Here is a 20386-nt window from a genome sequence, read left to right as displayed (position 1 = left end):
AATTCTTGTAAGCAGATTTGGCAGAAAGGAAACATAGCAGATTTAATAAGTTTTATAACAAAGGTATATTTCAAATGCCTAAAAAAGGTGATCAAACTTTATATGTAAGCTGACTGAAACATTTAGTGTAGACATGTAGATAGAACATCTGAGGACAAGCAAAACTTTACTTAAAAAGATAACTGTTTAGATTTGACATAATTCTTAAATGAAATACAAATTTGGAATAAACATGGGCACGCTGTTTGAAAATTCTTGAGCATTCCAGGTGCATATGGAGTTTGATGGTGCTTGAGGTCAGTTTCTAGACTTACCTTCAGCAAGAGAATTGAAGAAAACTCGAATTTAGCAAAACTGTAAGCTGCACAACATGGAGCCCATATATCCCACAAACTCCAGTGCATATAAATTTTCTCATGTGCAAGTTTGAGGAAATCAAAATTCTTTTAAATCAAAAGCTTTTAAAATTCTTGTTTCAAGGGGCAGCAGTAGATGTTTACTGGTGTGGACATTTATGTATACTTGTAGTACAACTGTTGATTAATATTTGCAGTAGAAAGAGAGACTTTGCATTCATGTAAAATCTGAATGCAGGTTGTCAAGCAAGAGTCTTACCTGCTTTGTATTTCTGTATTTCAGGTCAAACACCATCAGCAGTCAATGTGTGAAAAACTTTGGAAGATCACTTCTGGGTGGTTACTGTCATACATATATACCTGATCTAGTGCTGCATGGAATAAATAATGATGAAAAACTCAAGCAGTGTCTACTAGCAGATCTACTTCATGCAATGCATGTGAGTTCAAGTGCTGAGTCAGAGTTGTGATATTACTGAAATCTACAGAAGTAGGTTATTTCAGTAGGTGACTTTTTTTACTTACCTGTTCTGAACAGCCACAACTGCCATGTCTGCCTTTTTGAAAGATGTAAGCCCTTAATTTACTATATGCAATGCCTGTTCATGCAAAAATCATGTGCTTTCCTTTATTACTTTCAAGGCTTCTCTTCCAATATTAACACAAGGAAGATTGTTTGCAACTTCAAGTTACAAACAAGGAAAAGAACCCTTGAGCTGCTTCTCTTTTCCATCACAATAGCAGACAAAATTACCTACATTTCAGAAAAATTATATGCAAGTTGCAACATCTTATTTTGCTACTTAGTGGCATGTGTTGCAGGTGAGGTAAAGTCATGTTGAGGCCTGTGTGATGCTAGTCTGTAGCAGAAATGACTGACTACAGAAGATAGTTGTATATAGATAAGAAATTTGCTGTGTTTTTTCTCCACTGTAAGTACTCCTACATTATAAAATTTATAACTAGGCTTTCACTGGAATAACTGTGTGACCTCAGTGTGCAATTTAAAATGCTTATCTAGTAATTGTCAGCAGCTTCTCTCTGTAGCAAGAATGATTCTGCTGGCAGGACTGCATTTATTATCCAGAGCAGTGATGTGTGTGTCTGTCTGTTCCTTAAGGAACATCAGATTGGTCTGGTGTGATAGTGTGGCTCTTCTTTGGTGGATGACAAGTGGGCCATGAGCTTGCACAGCTCTTGCTGCCAGTGCTCTCCTGGTGTGCCTAGCAAGAGCATTCTAGCTGGTCAGGGGAGCTGAACCTGCCCCTTTACTCAGCTCTAGTGAGGTCACATCTGGAGTGCTGTGTCCATCCCTGGGCTCCACAGGTCAAGAAGGACGAGGAGCTACTGGAGAGAGTCCAGTGGAGAGCCCCAAAGATCATTAGGGATCTGGAACATCTCTCTTCTCAGAGGAGACTAGACTGAGAGGGGATCTCATTGGTGCATATTAATATCCTAAAGGCAGGTGTCAAGAGAGTGGTGCTCAGCAACACGACAAGGAGCAATGGCCATAAACTAAAGCACAAGAAGTTCCACCTCAGGAAGTTCCACCTTCTGAGGAATAACTTTATGTTGAGGGTGGCAGAGCACTGGAGCCAGCTGCTCAGGGAGATCATGGAATCTCCCTCTCTAGAGACATTCAAAACCCGCCTGGCCATGTTCCTATGTCACCTGCTCTAGGGGACACTGCCTTGGCAAGGAGTTGGATTAGAGGATCTCCAGAGGGTCCCTCCTCCTCGCTTTTCTGTTATACCCTTCTTGGTTGTGCATAGTAAAATCCCTCGCCTGTCTCTGAAACATTGAATGTACTTTCACCATACTGGATCAGTGTGATTATTACACTCTTCATTTTGAAAGAAACTAATCTCTTCAGGGTAGGGGGAATACATGAAGAAAAATATAATTGAGTAGTGATTTTCAGGCACTAATGAAAATCAAATGTCTCAATCAAATTGGCAGATGCAGTGCTGCTGAATGCTGAATGTAAGTCTTGTCACTGTCTTGTCATTTTTTGAGATGCCTTTGGTCCCCTAATGGACAAAAAAAATGCATTGAATCACTTCCTTATTTGCTACATCAGTGTGTAAAAGTAGAATATCAAACTGAGCTGTGGAAATGTATATGAGAGTATCACATAATTGTATCTTGTTTCTGTTGCAGCATCCAGTGCTAGATGAGCCCATAGCAGAAGCTGTCTGCATTATTGCAGACACAGATAAATGGAATGTACAAGTAGCTACAAGCCAGAGGAAGATGATGGACAGTGTGAAGTTAGGCAAGGATGTTCTGGTTTCGAGTCAAGTATCCAGTCTGTTGCAGTCTATTTTACAGCTTTACAAACTGAACGTCCCAGCTGACTTTGTAAGTATTTCTTTATTGAAGGCTGAAGCTAATGGAAATTGCTTAGCTCAGATAGCAAGCATAGAGTTCTGTAACTGTGTTGCAATATCAATGAACTAAAGCCTGATATCGTGCAGAGCTGTTACAACATGTTGAAAAGAATCCATGCTACAGTCCAGTAATGGATACCAATGGGAACCAAGTTGCTTCTGGCAAACAACTTCCTATTCTTGGAGTTTCTATTCAACTCTGTCATGTTGCATACTCCCTATGCCACAGCATCCTTTCCTGTCCCCATTTGTAGTGGAGTTCATCAGAGCAAATCAGTAATGCTAATTTTGCTGATTACAATGAAATTACCCCCAAGTCTGACTGCAATAACTATAGTTCAATTTTTAGCACATGATTATTGGTGAGGGGAGATGGAGGGGTTTGTCAGTAGTCACCCCTTTTCTAATAAACAGAATTGATTTGTCCTTCAGCAGATAGTTTGAGAAATTCTCTAGGAGTCTTGTGTAATGACTGTGCCAGCAGATGGAATAGAAAGATAGAGCTAAACACTAACAACTCAAAATAGTATTAGTTGGCACTGTTTTGGGTTAAATTGGTGGTATTGATTATACTAAGTTCTTCAGGTCAAATACAAGGCAAAATATGTGGGTACATTTTTGAGTGTTTTCTCTGGATTCTTCTGGGCATTGAAAAATACACAACTGTGGTTGAAATTGTATCTTAACACTTGCACAGTCACACCTTAAATCCTGGCATTTTTAAACTGAGTAGTTGATTTTGCAACTGAAGTGTTCTTTCCAGTGTTTCCTTAGGATTTGTGTATGCAGCTTCTATAGGCCTTGTGTGGTTTGGGAGGTGTCTGGAGGCAGAATGATTTTCAGGGGTTTTTATTTCCTTTTTCTTACAAAAAGGAACTGTGAAGTGACAGTGCTAGTTGTTTGTAAATTTATCATTTGTGTTAGAAATACTTTGATCCTTCTGTCAGGAGATTTTGCAACTCTGCTAAAACAACATCAGTGCGTGGAAGCCAAGTGTTCCTAAACTCTAGGAGAAGTATGACATTCTCATAGTAGTACTTCTATTGATTTAAATTTGGATAGAAACATATGTATTGATGTACTCATATCAATCAGAAATGACCACAGTGCAGTATGTTTGAAGCTTCCTTTAGGAGTGCAAATCACTTTACATGCAGTTACTGTTCAGATGAATATTTTTGCAGTTTTGTGGTACCAACAAAAAACAACCCAATTTGAGACCAGATGAAAAACAAGTGGTGATATCTTTATTTTACCACTTCAGACTGATAGTTGTGCTGCAGAAAGCTTTGCAGTATGCCCTGGTGAGAGGAAAGCGCTGATTGCAACTGCTGCATTTTAGCAAAAGTTTTACCTGCATCTTTAAGCTCAGTTTAAGCTACTCTTCTATTTTTAGAAGTTACTTGACTTTTTTTCCATTTGGTCGATGAGAAAAACTGCAGAGGATGCTAATATATAAGAAAAAAACGAAAACTTGTGGACACTGAACAAGATGGGTTAATGTACCGAGCCTGTGGGCAGAAACATCTTTTGATTCTTTGCTGGTGTTCAGAAGGAGCAGATCATATGATGTAAACAACCCTTCTTTTAAAATAATGTGGGATTCTTCCTTACTTGCTCCCTCATAACTTAAAAAAAAAAGAAAAATCCATAATCCTTAACACAAATACTGGAATTGAAACAGATTGAAATGCTACTTTGTGAATCAGCTGCATGCCCCCCATAACCACTGAGAAAGTGCTCATAGGCTTTTTGCATGAGGGTTACCTGTAATGGAAAAGATAAGAGTGCTTGCTTCCCTTTTGGCCAGAATCAGAAGTGTTACGATTAGAATGACTTGTGAAAATTTGCTTGAAGCAAATTGATCAAACTATTGTCAAAAACCTTCTGCCTTTCCTCCATTGGTGGCAGTGATTTTACTACCATGAAAGCACATTTTTTAAAATGCCTCTTTATTTTCCATTATTAAGACTCAATATTAGCTCATTGAAAGAATAATTAAACATCTTCATCATGCTTCAGATGATCAGAAAAATACATCTTAGGCTGCCTACAAGCTTGAGTCTTTTTTTTCTCATTAGCTTTTTAATTATCAAAACTGGTCTCACTTCTAATACTTAGGGTTTTCATTCAGCTCCAGCACATGGGATGATGGCCTGAAGCTATTTGCTGCTACTGTTTCTAATTGCTGTCTGTGCCTGCTGGATGATTATATGTTTGATAATGTGAGGTTCTGTATTGCTTCCTGCTTTCATCTCCTGATTTCAGAGAGCTGACCTAATTTAACTTTTTTGAAGTGGTCATCCCTGTGAAAAGAAGGAATATATCAAATTGAATGTACCTTTGTCCTACAACAAAATACCTGATAAGACTTCCTACCTACTCAGCTTGTGAAGACATGCTGCCTGCTGACCTTGTCTTGCCAGAATAACCCCTCTCTCTCCTTGAAGCCAAGGTTCATCTGCTCTCTTGTAGTTGGTATATGAGAAATTGCCATGAATCACATGACTGTATTTAAAAGTAAAATGCATTTCTAGCATTCCACTACTGGAAGTGGAATGATTAAACTGATGTTTCAACTTGAACTATTACCTTTTGGCAATCAGCATCAAATGTTTAAGCAATTTTAAACTAGAAGTACTTAGGAATTATGAAAACAAATGCCTAAAATGGATTTGTAACTTAGTTGCTACAGAAAAGCAGTCAGCAAAAGAGTTATAATTCTGTTGCCAGTAAGGTACTGGTGTCTTCCACATCTTGAGTCTTAGTTTCTTGAATGGCGCTAGAGCCTTAGAGCTAGAATGATCATTTTAGAAACTGTTGTTTAAACTAAGTCTTTCAGAAAAATAGTACTAACTTACAACAAAGGCATCTTGATCCAAGAATACTACCTTAATTCTTAGTAAGATATCTTGAGTTATTTTGAACCTCATTAAAACTGTTTAAGTTGGCAGAAATGCAGTGGTGTGAGTGGAAATAGAAGTGCAGTTTATGCAACAAAATTGCTGCCCAGGAGAGCTGGAATACCCCAGTTCTATGAGGAGTTTCCTCTTTGTGGAGTAGTGTAACTTTTTTTAAGTTTATAGCACAATTGTAATTAATCCAATTGCATCTTCTAGATTTTGGAGTGGAGGCTTAGTTTATCTTCTGAGGTAGAAGGTAAAGCAATGTGCTTAGATTTCTGTAATATTTGCATGTGGTTGCAAAAGGTGTTCTGAGCTTTGTGATCTGTTTGCAGTGCATAATGCATCTTGAGGACAGACTGCAAGAGATGTATCTCAAAAGCAAAATGCTTTCAGAGTATCTGCGAGGACATACAAGAGTGCATGTAAAAGAACTAGGAATTGTATTGGGGTGAGTATTGCAGGTACCAGTCTTAAGCAATGGCAAAAGCTGGGGCAATTATTTTTCCTTTTCTTCTGAGTGTTGACAGCTTGTTCTCATGAGAATTTGCTTCATATTTAACACTTCTCTTTCATGGGCCTAATAAGTTGCAAAAAGGGCTCTACTGACCTATCTCAAAATCAGGAGAAGACATTTATACAGCAACAACAAAATACTTGTCATTTTTAAATCTTCAGAATTAAGAGAGTTTGGATTTTGGTCATTAGTGAGTTATCCAAGCATTCGTATACACTCTCTTCTGTTGTGATCTCCTTAATGAGAGCTTCATCCCAACAAATACTTTGGAATTTTTGGAATGAAAAGGGTGCATTTGTACTTAAGTGACAAGAGGGTGTCAAAGATCAGGTGTAGAAAAATAAACAGGTGTCCTGTTCAGCAGCTGTCTTCTAATAATAGTACTTGATTGGCATATAACCTTTAGGGAGCTGCCTGCTGACAGCAGAAAAGGGGGAAGAAGTAAATACACTTTTCTCAAGATGTTTTTTAACACTGTAGCTTAAATCTAACTTATCTTTTTCCAGACTGTTCGAGATTTCATACTCAGAAATGCAGCTGTAAATAGTGAAACAGTGAAATAAGCACTTTTCTCTCTGTGTGTGTATGTGTTAAATATATATAAATATATACATGCATCCTGGTTTCTGAGCAGCTTCGCATTTGGAAGTAGTTGGAAACTGACCATTGCACTTGAGAGACATTCCTTGAAGTGTTATTGCATAATATTAAATTCAAATTTTGGTCTTTTTTTTGGTAAGAAAGTGCTACTATGTAGCAAACTGAGTTATATTCAAAACCTGAAATGCATAATCTTCCATAACCTGATACTTAGTACTTTGTTAAACTGGGTTTATTGGAGCCTACTCACTGGTAAGACTACAAGCTGAGGCTTAGGGTTTAGCAAATACATAAAAGATCTTTTATTTAAACCAGAAAAGATTATATAGCGCAGAATGTAATGCTGCTTGCTATCTTTTGATTTAAGTGCTAATATACTTCTTGGTTTTAAGCATTATTTACTTACCTTTAGTGGTAGTACATAATTATTGACAGTTAATAATAATTAAACTATGAACTTAGTAATGGCAAGACACTTGCAGTTTCTTTAAAGTGGATGAAAAGTATCATCTTGTATTTCTCTTGTGAAAATGACTGTATATTATTTTAAAGGCTGTCTTTTTTTTTTTTTAATTTCTAGGATTGAATCCAATGACTTGCCTTTGTTGGCTGCTATAGCAAGTACTCATTCCCCATATGTTGCTCAAATACTCTTATAAATTAAATTCTCAGGATAGTCATTCCCTTAAAGTACAGTTATGAAAATGGGAATGTTGAATGAAGAACAGAGGTGCCAAACACTGGTAAAGGGGAGCACTGATGAAAGCAGGTGATGACTGTACATTCTGCCACCTTCCGATCCTGATTTCAGCCGGATGTTTTATCGGAGGACTTCAGTTTACATAACACAAAAGGCATTCAGGTTTTTCTTACAATCTCACTTCTGACTTAAATCAAGAGACCGCATCCTTGCATTTTATTTTTATTCAAAGGACAAAAGTTAACACTATGTGGCAGACCGGGTGCTGCCATCCAAAACGCTGCTCAAAACCATGAAGTACCAGTTAAAAGAACAAGTGGGTTAGAATGGATTTTGTAATACTATGCTTGTGAGTGTGGTGTGGTGTATGTCTCTTTGCTGGGGAGGAGGAAGAGGAGTAGCTGTTAACTCTGTATATAGCATTCCTATACAAAAGTGTATTTGGTGGGACGTGATTTTCTTGCAGAACATAAGTGTGTTTTTGTATAGTAGAAGTGATGGGCTCAGAACAAGGAGCTTGGATTCAGCAGCCAGGTGTCATGTGGGAATGGAGGTGTGCGTGAGCTTGATGTGACTTTTCCATTTAAGGACAAGAGGTTGAGAGCTGTGGCTGCTTCTGTTTTAATGAGGAGGCATTCTAATGGGCCCATGGCTGCAAGTGGAATGGAATGGACTTCCGAGAGAGGGATTTTGTGGGAAAGCCTTATGGAACTTCTGCTACAAGTTTACATTTGTTGCTGATGCAACTTCAGTAACTGTTGATTTGCTGTATGACTGTGGTCCTGAGAACTAAACTTGTCTTGGTGTCATCAAGTATTGCTATCTCCAATGAGTATGAATTTGGAAAACTTGTGAACGATGCCAGTGCTATGAGCATGTGTCCGTGTGCACATACACAAAACAATTGGCACAAACTGAAGACAATCGTATTGGGGAAATACAAGATATCAAACAACCCCCACCAAACCTTTAGTCAAAAGTATTACTTTTTTCCAGCTATGAATTGTCACTCTGAGTAGGAATAGAACAGGAATGTTGTTTGAAGTAAAATGAAATGTGGGGGCAAACCCCAGTATTTGATATTACTCTGAATGTTTGCAATTACCCTTTTTGATTCTACAGAAATCTTGAACTATCATCCAGGTGCCTTTCCTTACTAGATTATCTACTCTGACACCAGAAACTACTTCTCCACTAGTTGATACTGGCCTTTGGTGTTTCTAGAAAGCAAAATAAAATTTTGTACTTCACTGTTTTCATGTGGTTGATTAAAATGAATGTAAAAAATACCTTTTTTTGCATAAAGCACTGTTAAGCTGGATATGAAACTATGGACCAGACTGAGGAGAGAACAAAGGATCAGAACATGCTCAAATGGAAAACTCAATGTTGGACTGTTCCGTTGTGAGCCACTGTGAATACAGTGTCTGAAACTGTCATCTTGCAAGTAAATTTCTGGCAACACAATTGCTTGAAAATAGTGAATTCTAAAAAGAAACTCCTGGTCACCAGTTGTGAGTTCTCCTTGTTGGTGGTTACAGATTTTTAACACTGAAGGGACACACTTTTATTAAAAGTGTTTTTATTTCCTACTACCTTGATGTTTGGACTTTTCTACAGTAAACTTTCAATTATTTGAAATAATGAAATGTGCTTATTGTGAATTGTTTAAATGTGATGGGGTTTTATTAACCTTGTGTTGCTTTTTGAGGGAAATAGGTAGACTGGCCTACTGTGAAAAGAGGTTGTTTCCACGTGGAGGGATACTTAATATTCTGATACAACACTTCTTAAGCTGTTCCTTCTATGCTGGTTTTCTGACCTGACATTCCAAATATTTCTTTTATTGCTTTTCATATTTCTCCCTAGTGTTCTGCCTAAAAAGGCTAAAATCGTTCTATGGTTCAGGTTTTTTTCTCCTGCTTTATAGCTAAGCAAACTTTTCATATCTTTGGTCTGTGAATCCTATCTGCTGGAAAGTAAATTTACCTCTACATATGGCTTTTAGCAGATACCACTTTCTGTTTCACAAGGTTAAAACAAGGAGCGAACCATAGAGCAAGTCACGTATTCCTAAACTGCCCTCTTGGTGGAGAATGTGTGTGCATGTGTAAGACTATGAAACTGCTTCTCTGAGTGTATATAGAAATCCTCTTGTACTTTCTCTATTTCATGTCACTCTTAAATAGTAGCTGACATCATTTAAAGTCAGTCCAGTTCTTTTAAAGTGGGGTTTTTATCTGAACAGACTCTGACAGTCCTTCAAAGAAATATATGCTAACTTAAAGATGTGCTTTTGTTGTCACAGGGTTTACTAAAGAGGACGGAGATCTGCGGGCATTTAAGTGATTTCAAGATTAGTACCATAATCAATAATAGACCTGATTTTACCACATCAAATGTTTAAAAGAAAATAAATCTGCCTTTGGGCAAGACATGAGTTAACTTTATGGTGGCATGTGAGCTGATGGTCAAAAGCACTTGAATTTTCTTCAGCCCAGGCTAAAACTTTATAGTTCTTGCTGCTTTCTCTAACATTTTGCTGCTCTTCAGAAATTACACGTTGAACTATTTTATTCTCAGTTTTAGTTTTGGGGGAAAGAAAATTCAAAATGAAAGCCCTTTATTACCTTTAAAAGGCTTTAGACTAATGAAAGCTAATTACATATTTCCCCTCCACCAAATGTACTACCTCAGTTGACAGGATTCCACTTTCTAGGGCTTTTTTTTGACTCGAAGTCTTTAACTTGTTTTTGGTAGCATCTTGATGTTCATGTAAATTGGTGTGGCATGACAGGGCAGTAAGTATTTACAGATGTGTTTTTTAGACATTTTTAGGGCATGTTTCTGGTTTTACTTTAATAGGATGAAAAGTGATATGAATGTACAGCTGTGTTGAAAATTGATAATGTAGCTTAATTTTCAAATATTCCAAAGTTGTTTTTATCAGTATTATGTAGGTTTTTGTAAACTTGAAAACATACTTTCTTGGTTAGGTGGGAGTGCACACTCTTTCCAAAATCCCACATAAATGCAGTTTACACGCTGAAATTTAAAGAATGTATGCTGTTTTCAGGCAAGACTAAACATAGGGGAGGAATGAACAGCTAAATTGTAGAATTTAATTGAAATGAATTCTTGAACCCCAAACAATACCAAGATTGGAACATTTTAATTGAAGTGAGGTACACTCTGAACTAGTCTGTACAACTGTCTTTTGCTCTCAAAAAACTAATAGACACTGATTCTGTAATTCACATTTCTGATGGCATCTTCCAGAATTTTAGATTGATTTTCCCCACTCCATATTATAAGCATCTTTGCTCTTAAAGTCAAAGCCTCTTTTCAGATGCATCAAATTCTTGTATATAAGGTTTATGCAAAATGATCACTTACCCTTCAAGGAACTTCTACTTCAATTAAAAGGACCCAAATAAAAATCAAGTCTGAACTACTGAATTTAGTCTAGACAATTTCCTTATTTTCTTTTTTTTTTCTTTTTCTTTTTTTTTTTTTTTGGGGGGGGGGGGGAAGGGTGGGGGATTTGAGGTCAAATGAGGTAATTTGACATACATGGCAAGTTTTCCATAGTAGAAAAATGTGTGTTGCTATTGCATGTTTGGAGAACATAGGCTTTTTTAGGAATGACTGAACACCAATGTCAAACTACATGTTTTTTTCTTATAGTTGTTTATGTACACTATCTTTTTGGTTAATTTCTTTGCGGCATTTGGTGCAATAAACTTTCTGAAATCAATGTAAGTGGTATTTGGTATCTTCCTTTTTAAAGCTTCTGAAATAGCTGTTGTTGTTGTAGCTGAGGTCTAACAGCACATGGACTTTTAGATAACCCTTCAGCAAAGTAAGTAACTCTTATAAGAGGTGTCTAACAGGAAGGCTGCACAAAATTTGGAACTTGGTTGGTTATCCTTGGAAATTTTACCCCACTTACATGTAAACAGGAGCTCTTACGGAGTGAAAAATATGGGCAAAAAAGAGTGGAAAATTAAGACAGTGACTGTTGGAATAGGTGGTGCAGAGGTTTCACAGGTGTGTTCTTTTTAGTTCTTTCCATAAGCATTTGAGCTAGCTGAAAAATGTGTTGCTATTAGATAATAAATTCAGTTTCTAAAATTGAACAGGGGTGAGTGACCCCTCATGTCTACTAAATTATGAAATGGTTAGTGCATTTGGTCTGATTTAGTTTCAAATACAGAGGTTTTTGATTTCTCTTAGATCTTCCATGACCTGACTTTCTATTTAGCATTCTGAACCTTATTGGAAGATCCTTATTTAGAATTAAAAGCAGAAAGGAGATGAGATGATCAACTGTATTTGTGCTTCTTTGAGCAGGTCTGAATTAATCTGATTTGTAGGATCTAAGCATTTCTTACTTATAGACTGAAATGCTTGCTTGTGGGTCAGGCTACCAAGGATTGGAAGTAAGAAAAAAGCCAAGGAGTTTTGGCATCAAGGACTTGATAGTGAGGAGAAAATCCAGTAAAGTGAATGCTCCACTCCCTGATCTCTTTGATACTTATGAGCCATTGGACTGTCTAAGTGATTTGTGCAGTTCACCAACCTGTTTTTCCATCCAGGTCTTGTAAGACTCCATGAAACTCCTCTGCTCTGATTTCACTACTTTAAAAAAAAAATTGTAGTTAAGCTGTTGCTCATACCAGCTGGTTGAATTTCTTTTTAAAGGGCACTTAGCCAGTTTCTCAGAATCCAAATGTTCAGGGTAGTAGCAGATTAAGAAGAGGGAGGTGCAGAGGCCGGCAGACAGTAAATAGCCAAGCGCTGGGAAGGGCTGGAGTTCTGAATTAATGAAGACTTACAAGATACAGCTGAGAGGGTGGCCAAAGAGCTTTTAGAGCTGAGCTGCAAAGGGGAAAATAATACCTAGATTTGAAAAATCCTCAAACTCCGAAGTCAGATTCTGTGATTTGTTCCAAAGATGTGACTAGAAATAATACGAATGTTTATAGTGAACAAGCAACTGAACTGTTTTCCTGCTTATGTAAGTGGCAAGGAAGATCACAGATCTGATGGAGGAGTTCTCCTCATATGTAAAAATGGTTTCAAGGCTACAGCAGTAAACATGAACTATATTCCGAAGTAACTAAGTCTTGTGCCAAAATTCTGACAGTCTTTCTCCCTACTTTTCTCTCTTTTTGAAAAAGTTATATAGCAAAGCTTTCTGCACATCATCTGTGCACCATATCCTTTGGTTTTCTATACTTACATCTTTGAAGAGGTCAATCAGGACTAAACATACAAAACAGGTTTTTGGATATAAAGGACACGAAGCCAAGTGACAAACCACGAGACTGTGACTTGTGTAAGGCTTCTGATCCCATATAAAATTAGCTTAAGTGGACACATGCTAGTAATCCACATGCTGGAAAATTACTCTTATAATAGTTGCAGTCAGTTGTCTGTCTGGCACAATCCCAAAGCTAAAACAGTTTAAGCAGTGCAAGTAGAGTAGCACTTTGTGTTGAAATCCTAAGGTCAACACATGGCTGAAGGGCTTAGGAGTGACAGTCAAGTACTCAAATATAATCTCATAAACTGGATTTTTTTTTTCCATTTGGAGCTACAAAAGAGATTCCACTGTGATCTGACAAAATGATGTTTGAGAGAGAGAAGACTTCCATTAGGAATGAGTTTCTCACCAAGGAATAAAACTCCCTCTCCAATGGACAGAGAAATGGTCACATTTATGGAAATACAAAGTGATGCTTAGGTCTGCTTGGGATCTTCCCAGGGTGGGTTTGTGTGTTCTGATAAGAGTGCCATAGTGTCAGGGGCTGGGGTACTTTGGCTCACAAAAACGTTTTGCCTTCTGTTGGATTGAATTCCAACCCTGCATATAGCAAAATTGTTTCAAGTATGTTTGTAATGTTACCAATTTAGCTCTCTTTTGCTACCTCATCTCTTTTTCCCTAGGCAAAAGGAGACTGAGGAGTTATTCTTTTCTATGTGCCATGTGGATGTTATAATTTTTCATTTTCCACAGTATTACATCACTTTTTCCTTTTTTGTTTTTTTAAGACCTGCGGAAGTCCTGTTAGCCTCAAAATGGACAAATCTAAAACTGTTCACTTTAGCTTTGAAAAATACAGGGGAATGTATTTTGTTGAATTAGTTGTGTCATTCTGTACAACATGTAACTTTTTTGACCTTGAAACACAACTGACCTGAAAGCAGTGTGAAATTAAAAATCATGATTCCAAACCATTCCATCAGCTCCTCCTGCCCTCTTTAAGGCACTGATTCATATAAGGACACTGCAGTCAGTGTGCAAGTGCTTTCATTCTGTAAAGGTTTGTATTTAATTTGGAAATTATGCCTTAACTTTTGATTTAGGGAGCAGAGCTTCCTGGGCTGCTTGCATCATTGCAGCCTGTTCACTATGTGGGTGAAGAGAAGCCTAGTTCTGCATTGTGGTCCTGTTGGTCAGGAATGTTGGGAGCAGGCTGCCTGATGGGAGGGATAAAACAAAAATGGAATTAGCTCTGAGAGAAAGCTAACTTTTTTCCTTTGCCCTTTTGTCACTGCAATTACACTTCTGGCAGTCTCCTGTCACAGTCTGATGTCCCTAGTGTGGAAAGGGTCACTGAGCCCCAAGGCTGGTTGAGCAGGGTTCCCTGGATGCTGAGCTGCTGCCATTGCCAGAGCCATGGAGTGAGCTGTGCCAGGACAGCTGGGACATAACCACCAGAGTTCCAGGTGAGTTTGTCAGGCCTCTGGTATTCAAACCATTTGTGTTACACCCCAAAGACAGACAGCTGCCTCTGGTTTCTGTGTGCCATTTTCTTCCCACAAGAATGCAGTAGCCTCTCCTGTTGCTCAGGAGTGGATAAACACCATAAGCAGAAGATGCAAAGCCCATTTGTAATGTTGCTAAATAAATTCTGAGTCTCTCAGGTAATTTGTTGGCTGCTGGGAGTGGCTGAAGGAGTAGCAGTGCATTATTACATGTTTGAATTAAATAAGATCTGGTGGCTTCCCAAGTGCAAGTGCTGATGCTCTTGATATGAAGGCAAGCTGGTAATTAGAGAATGCTGTTCTTGTCTTCACAAGGCTTCCTGTCCTGAGCCTTGTGATGTTTAGACTGTATTGCTGCAAAGGATCTAATTAACTAGTTCATCCCTGGGATCATCCCTTTACAGAGGAGCTGGCTTTCTTCCACCCTGCCTTGCTTCACTTCAAATTAGTATTCTCTCTTTCTTCTAAATATACAAAGCTTTTTTGGCATGTCTATTTTTGTGGCCAGCAACTGCTCTGCCATCCCTAAAAAAGAGCTGGTATGGATTTTGTGATGAGTGCTGAGATTTTAGATCTTGGTTTAGTTGGAGAGCTAAGAGCTGAATGGTCCCACTCAGGAGGAAAGGCTCTTGAAGGAGAGCTCCATGGGAATTGCTGTCCCACTGAATCCAAGCAGCAATCTGCACCTGCAGTTCGTCTCACCGCCTGTTGCTGAGTGTTGCTAAGTGCCATTCTTTTCTTAACAACTGGGGACTGTGTTAAAAAGAACAAAGATGTTAATGGTCTGGGGTGAAGTCACTGCAGCACCAGCCTGCCCTTTGCCCTGTGACAATTCCAATAGTTTGATGATGGTTGGCTGCCACAGTGCACACTGCTGCCCTTCTTTGAGCTGTGATGCAGAGCTGGGTTGCATTGTAGCTGAGGCTGAGACATGACTGTGAACTTTACAGCCTGCTGGACTTGCTCAAGTTAAATGCAGTTTTATGTTGTCTGTGATGATGTATAGCACAGAGCATCCTGATTGCACAGCTTGTCAGTGTAGCACAGGGCTTTGCAGTAGTAGTGAGATCATCTCTGGATGTGCTAAACATGTTTCTGCTCACCCTGTAACACATCTTTATCTCATGCTGGGTTAACCACACTGATTAACCATTCCTAATTCTTGACTAAGCTTGACTGGTGGCAGGTTGGGAATTTTCACCCTGTGTCTGTGGCTCATCATTAAATCAGCTCCTGCTTGTTTTCTCAGCATTCTGGTAATTACCACTGTTCATTACAGAAGGATGGAGCAATTGGCCAAAGGTATGCAGGGATACTGTGTCAAAGGTTAGTATCTGATCTTCTGAGTCCTCAAATAATGACTTCATCATCAAACAGTCCTACTGGCCGAGCTGGGCTGGGGGCATGCATACACCTCCCTTTTCCCTTCCTGGCAATTGCTTTAAAGAGTCATAGACACCATGACTGGCATTTAGACAAATCTTTTGTGAAATTTAAAAAGAGAAAATGTGTGCTCGTTCTTATACACTGTGTGCAATTACAATTCTGCCTGTAAGGCTAGTTTAGCTAAAATATCTACCACGTGGATGCTGCCAAATAAGTGTATTTTCCTTTTCTGAACACCTGCTTCTTTGCTGTTATGCATCTTTATTTTTTGCTTTAGATGCATGACTTATGTGGGAAAAAGTAACTCATGACAAGCAGCTGAGCAACACGTAAGGAGACATAGCAGGAGTCAGTAATCAGCCAAGGGAAGCACTAGTTTTCAGAAAAATAAAAGCAGAAGTGAAAGATCAAAGTCTCTTGAGCGAATTCCTTGTTTGAGGCAGTGGGAAGGTGTTACAGGCAAGCCTGTGGATCATACAAGATGTTAACTTACTGCTTCACAGAAACAGCTAGTTTTTACACATTGGCATGAAGGTATCTGTGATGATGCTGTGCTGTGGCAATGCAGCATGTTTATACCTGCCCATTTTAATATAGAGAAGAGTGATACAATGCAGTTTTTCTTGGGATTAGCTATATGGGCTGAAATATTGCAGCCAGTGTTACGGCTTTTAGCTATGTGAAAGAATAGGGGCAGGAGGCAGCATAAAATTAAGCAAAAAAGTAAAAAATATGGTACAGAGTGATACGTGCCATTTGACTCTGTGCGACTGTCTGAGTTCCTGATTCAGTCTTGGTGCTGTTTGTTTTAACCCATGTGGTGGGAATCCAAAGATAAAAAGCAACCATGACCAGACAAGATGTGACTGTCATTCTCTAAGGGGATAAATTGCCATGGCAATCCTGGCTGTTGCTGTTGGGAGATGGCTGATTTTGGGCAGCTGTTGGGTAGTTGGAGATGGTGAATCCCCTTGGGGATAAGGTGCCTTTTGGATAATTAGACAAGCGTGCAAACTGCCTCAAAACAAAGGACATTAAATTATTTCTTCCTGCTGCTTGAGATGAAGTAATGGCTCTTGTAAAAGTGAATGCCTGAGAGGCAGCACCAGTTTCTGAAGGATAGCAAATGCCAAACCCAGTTGGAGCCTCAATTTTCACCCCATGTCAAGGGGAAGGAATGCAAGGTTTGACAGCAAAAGAAGGCTGCTTACTATAAGAATAGTATTTATAGAATCCCAGAATAGTTTGGGTTGGAAGGGCCTGTAAAAGGTCTTGTAGTTCAGTTCCTCCCTGCAATGGGCAGAGATATCTTCAGCTGGATCAGGTTGCTCAGAGCCTCACCCAGCCAAGGAACAGTATTTGATCTTTGTGCTCATGATGGGGATGAGGTTGGGCACTCAGCTGTCACCCAGTGCAGGTGCTCCTGCCAGCACAAGCGAAGTGGCTGTAGCAGGGAAGACGACGACTGGTCTGCCCCTTTCACTGAGGTCTGCTTAAAGCAGTGATGAAATGGGAATGTGGGGCAATGAGTTTCACCTCAGTTAAGCCAGTCTGCCGCTGATCCCTTGTGTTTGCTGCTGGAAATATGCCCTTAACCACCTGCTTGCAGTAGGGGTCAGATGAGAGCCGCTACTGTGATGCCTTGAGAATCCATAGCCAGGTGTAAGGAGAGAAGGAGAAGCACGAGTCCCCTTTCCAGCATCGCCTCCCCATTGCTTCAGCGTAGCTGTAGCAGGAAAACTGTCCCCCGAAGGGCTGGTGAGCTACCGGAGCTGCAGCTGGCTGTAATAGCACAACGTCTGCTTGGTGGGACCACTGCCAATCGGGCTCCTTTCCCCCAGCTGCAGTTAGTGCAAAAGCTGGTTTCAGGTTGCTTGCCTAGCTCTAGATTGGCATCAAATCGCTCAGCTTTGCAAACCCTATTTGCTGCTCATGATGTGTTTATTGGACCTGATTGTTATTCTGCCAGTGACTAAGGTAACCTATGGAAATATATCCTCATTTCTCCCTTCCTCACCACAGAAGCACCCTGTGAAGGTAGCTGTCATTATTTCTGACCTTAATACCTTGCTAAGAAGAGGAGTAACTACTGGAAAATTGCAGGATGTATTTGTTTTGTTTCCATTATTTTCCCTTTGCTCCGTGGCCATGACACATCATTGTCGGGGACCTGGGGCTGGCAGTGGGCATCAGCAGGAGCAGGAACCACTTCATCCAAGCATCTCCCACAGCTGTGAAAGCTGCAGAAAGGCATTGTGGAGCTCTTGTTTCCTTCCAGAGTGGAGTCCCTGTTCTGTGTGAATTATGAGCACAATTGTCAGTGCTCCCAGCACCGGCAAGGGAAGCTGCTGATAAATGAGGTGCAGTAGCAGCAGCTGCGAAATCGCTGTCCTGCTGGCTGGGGAAAGGCAAAGTCATCAGAGAATTAAGATGAACTGCTAAGCATATTTTGTGCTCAGAAGGCAGTTCCATAGGAATTAAAAGGAAAACACTGCCATATAGGAGTTTTTCTAACTTCTGCTGGAGCTACAGCTGTTGCTTTTCAGGCCTAGTATTCCTTCATGCAATGAACTGCCCCCACACAGCTTCTTCAAATAGGATCAAAAGGGTCAGCTGGAAAAATCTATAAAGAGGTGGAACAATTCAAAGAAGAATGCAGAGGGACAGAGCAATGACTGCTTGGAAATCAAGGTCAAACCGTGCCTTAATAGCTGAGCACGCTCAGGACTTCAGACATCTTAAATCAGACCCTAATGACCATTGCTGGGTAGAAGACAAGAATCCACATGTCTTTTTAAACTGCTATCTTGTGCATGGAAACGTGGCTGTGTGCCACCAACAGAGAGTAAGAAAATGTTTTCTTCCTCTTTCAAAGTTTTTTTTTTGCTCTCATGAGATTGAGATTTTACACTAGCCATCCTATAAAAAAGAAGTCAGTAGGGAACACTAAAGTAGTAGCAGCCACTTGAGCTGTGCTGTGTTTGGCACATTGGAGTGCCACTGGTACTTGGTCATCTTGTCAATGTAGGAAAAAATTATATTAACAATATCAACCTCAAGTTTGTTCTTCAAACTTCTACTTCAGTGTGACTTGTTCTCAGTTATTTTGGTCACATTTCTACAGTTGAAGACTTGTGACTGTTTATACATTTTGCACTGTATTATTTCAGTTATATGTGAAGTGTAGCAAATCTTTAGTTCTGTGATTGACTTTGCAGCTAGCTTCCCTCACCCAAGGAAACTGGAAGCTACTAAAACCATTCCTTTTAACCAGCACAAGGAATAGAGCTGCCTTCTGCCTTTCACTTCTGCCTTTCCCTAGATCTGATGCTGTGCCATCCTCAGAAATGGCATAAAGAACCTGGCAGAAGGCTGTTTTGCTGAGCAGCTTCTATCTGGTCAACCTAAAGTAGACTTCAGTAGAGCTTTAAGACTAATTCTCTGTGCATTTCTCACTTGAGGTCATGAGCAGAACGTGAACCCTCAGGCTCTGAAATTAAAGATGGGTCTCTTCCAAACCAGCCCTTCTGAGGAGCCAGCCACAGCCCCTGTGTCAGGTAGGACATGGTTTTCTTCCATGAGTTGTGTTGGTGTCTGCAGGGCTGCAGCAGAGCTCTAGGCTAAGGCTTGGCCTTTCTGTCTCAGATCTAATTCCTGGCCTGCAGCATCTTCTCTTCCCCCCATTTAAATCCCCCTTTCTTGCATGGGCAGCAGTGCTGTCTCTTGGCACAGGGAAAAGCAGCCCAAGTGCAGGCCAGCGGGTGGTGGCTGCCAGGGACACGCGAGCAGAGCAGAGATTTACCCCTTAAACTTGACAGGTCTAGGCTCTTTCACCATCTCTGTCTGCCCAGGGATTGTGAAACCTCTTAGCACACTGCAAAATGCCTCAACCTCATAGTAATTTCTCTTCCCCAAAGGTATAATGAGGTGAAAAGCTGGCCCCTCAGTCAGTGGCTCAGTACAGGGCAGGGTACGTGGCTGATTCATTTCTCTTCCACAAGACTGCCCGTGCTGTGGAACAGAACAGGGTTATTCCCAGGGGCTGGGCTCGCTGAGGTTAAATATGTGCCTTCCTTTATCAAACTGTTTTCTGCCATTTCTGCACGTTTCACAAGAGGGTTGAGGTACTGCTGAGTAAATTTACAACCAGAAACCTCAGGCCCTTCAGAAAACCAAAGGAGAGTTGGAAGGAATTATGTGTGTTCCAAAAATTAATATTTAGGTGTTCTGACATGCATGTGTAACCAATGATGATGACAGTGACTGTTTTTTTTTTTTTTAAATAAACTCCTTGCAGCTGAGAAACGTGATCATTCCAACAAAACAAGAAAGCTTAACCTGCAGAAAAGCTTAACCTGCAGCCAGCAGTTCCAGAAACTCCCTAGGCTAACAGGCTGTATATGTGCTGTCTTCCTCTGTGACAAATGTGCTTGGTGCCACAGTGGTGTCACAAGCCTGAGCCAATGGTGCTTATGGCTTCCAGCTGGGCTGCTGAGTGCTGGGAATACCACAAGCCAAGCAGATCCCGGGTTTGGTGGAAGCAGCGTCCAAAACCTACCTCATTTCTAATGCCTCCTGTCCCAAATCCATTATTAGTCAGGGAAATGTTGACCTTGCCTGCTGTACCTCAAGCACAGCAGCCTTCTGGTCATTTTTCTGAGCTGACTGCTGCAGTTGGCTCACCTCAGGTAGACTTTCTTTAGGGACTCAGATAATAGTTGGTGTTCACTATTGCCGTTGAAGTCTGTGTTACTGGAGAA

General features: G+C 40.0%; 1 protein-coding gene across 1 annotated transcript in view; it reads left to right on the top strand.

Annotated features, from left to right (window-relative positions):
• FNIP2 (folliculin interacting protein 2) overlaps window positions 1–11223 on the top strand; it is a 50166-nt gene extending 38943 nt beyond the window's left edge. The window contains exons 14-17 of the mRNA XM_058024168.1: window positions 640–796; window positions 2517–2717; window positions 5985–6100; window positions 7347–11223. Of these exons, the coding sequence (XP_057880151.1) occupies window positions 640–796; window positions 2517–2717; window positions 5985–6100; window positions 7347–7425 (553 nt within the window). The 3' untranslated portion in view covers window positions 7426–11223. The remainder of the gene's footprint in view (window positions 1–639; window positions 797–2516; window positions 2718–5984; window positions 6101–7346) is intronic.
• Window positions 11224–20386: the final 9163 nt, after the last annotated feature.

This window comes from Melospiza georgiana, chromosome 5 (genome assembly GCF_028018845.1).
Source record: "Melospiza georgiana isolate bMelGeo1 chromosome 5, bMelGeo1.pri, whole genome shotgun sequence".
NCBI classification, from domain to species: Eukaryota; Metazoa; Chordata; class Aves; order Passeriformes; family Passerellidae; genus Melospiza; species Melospiza georgiana.
The sequence above is the reverse complement of the archived record's forward strand: the minus strand, read 5'-3'. Positions and strand labels throughout refer to the sequence as shown.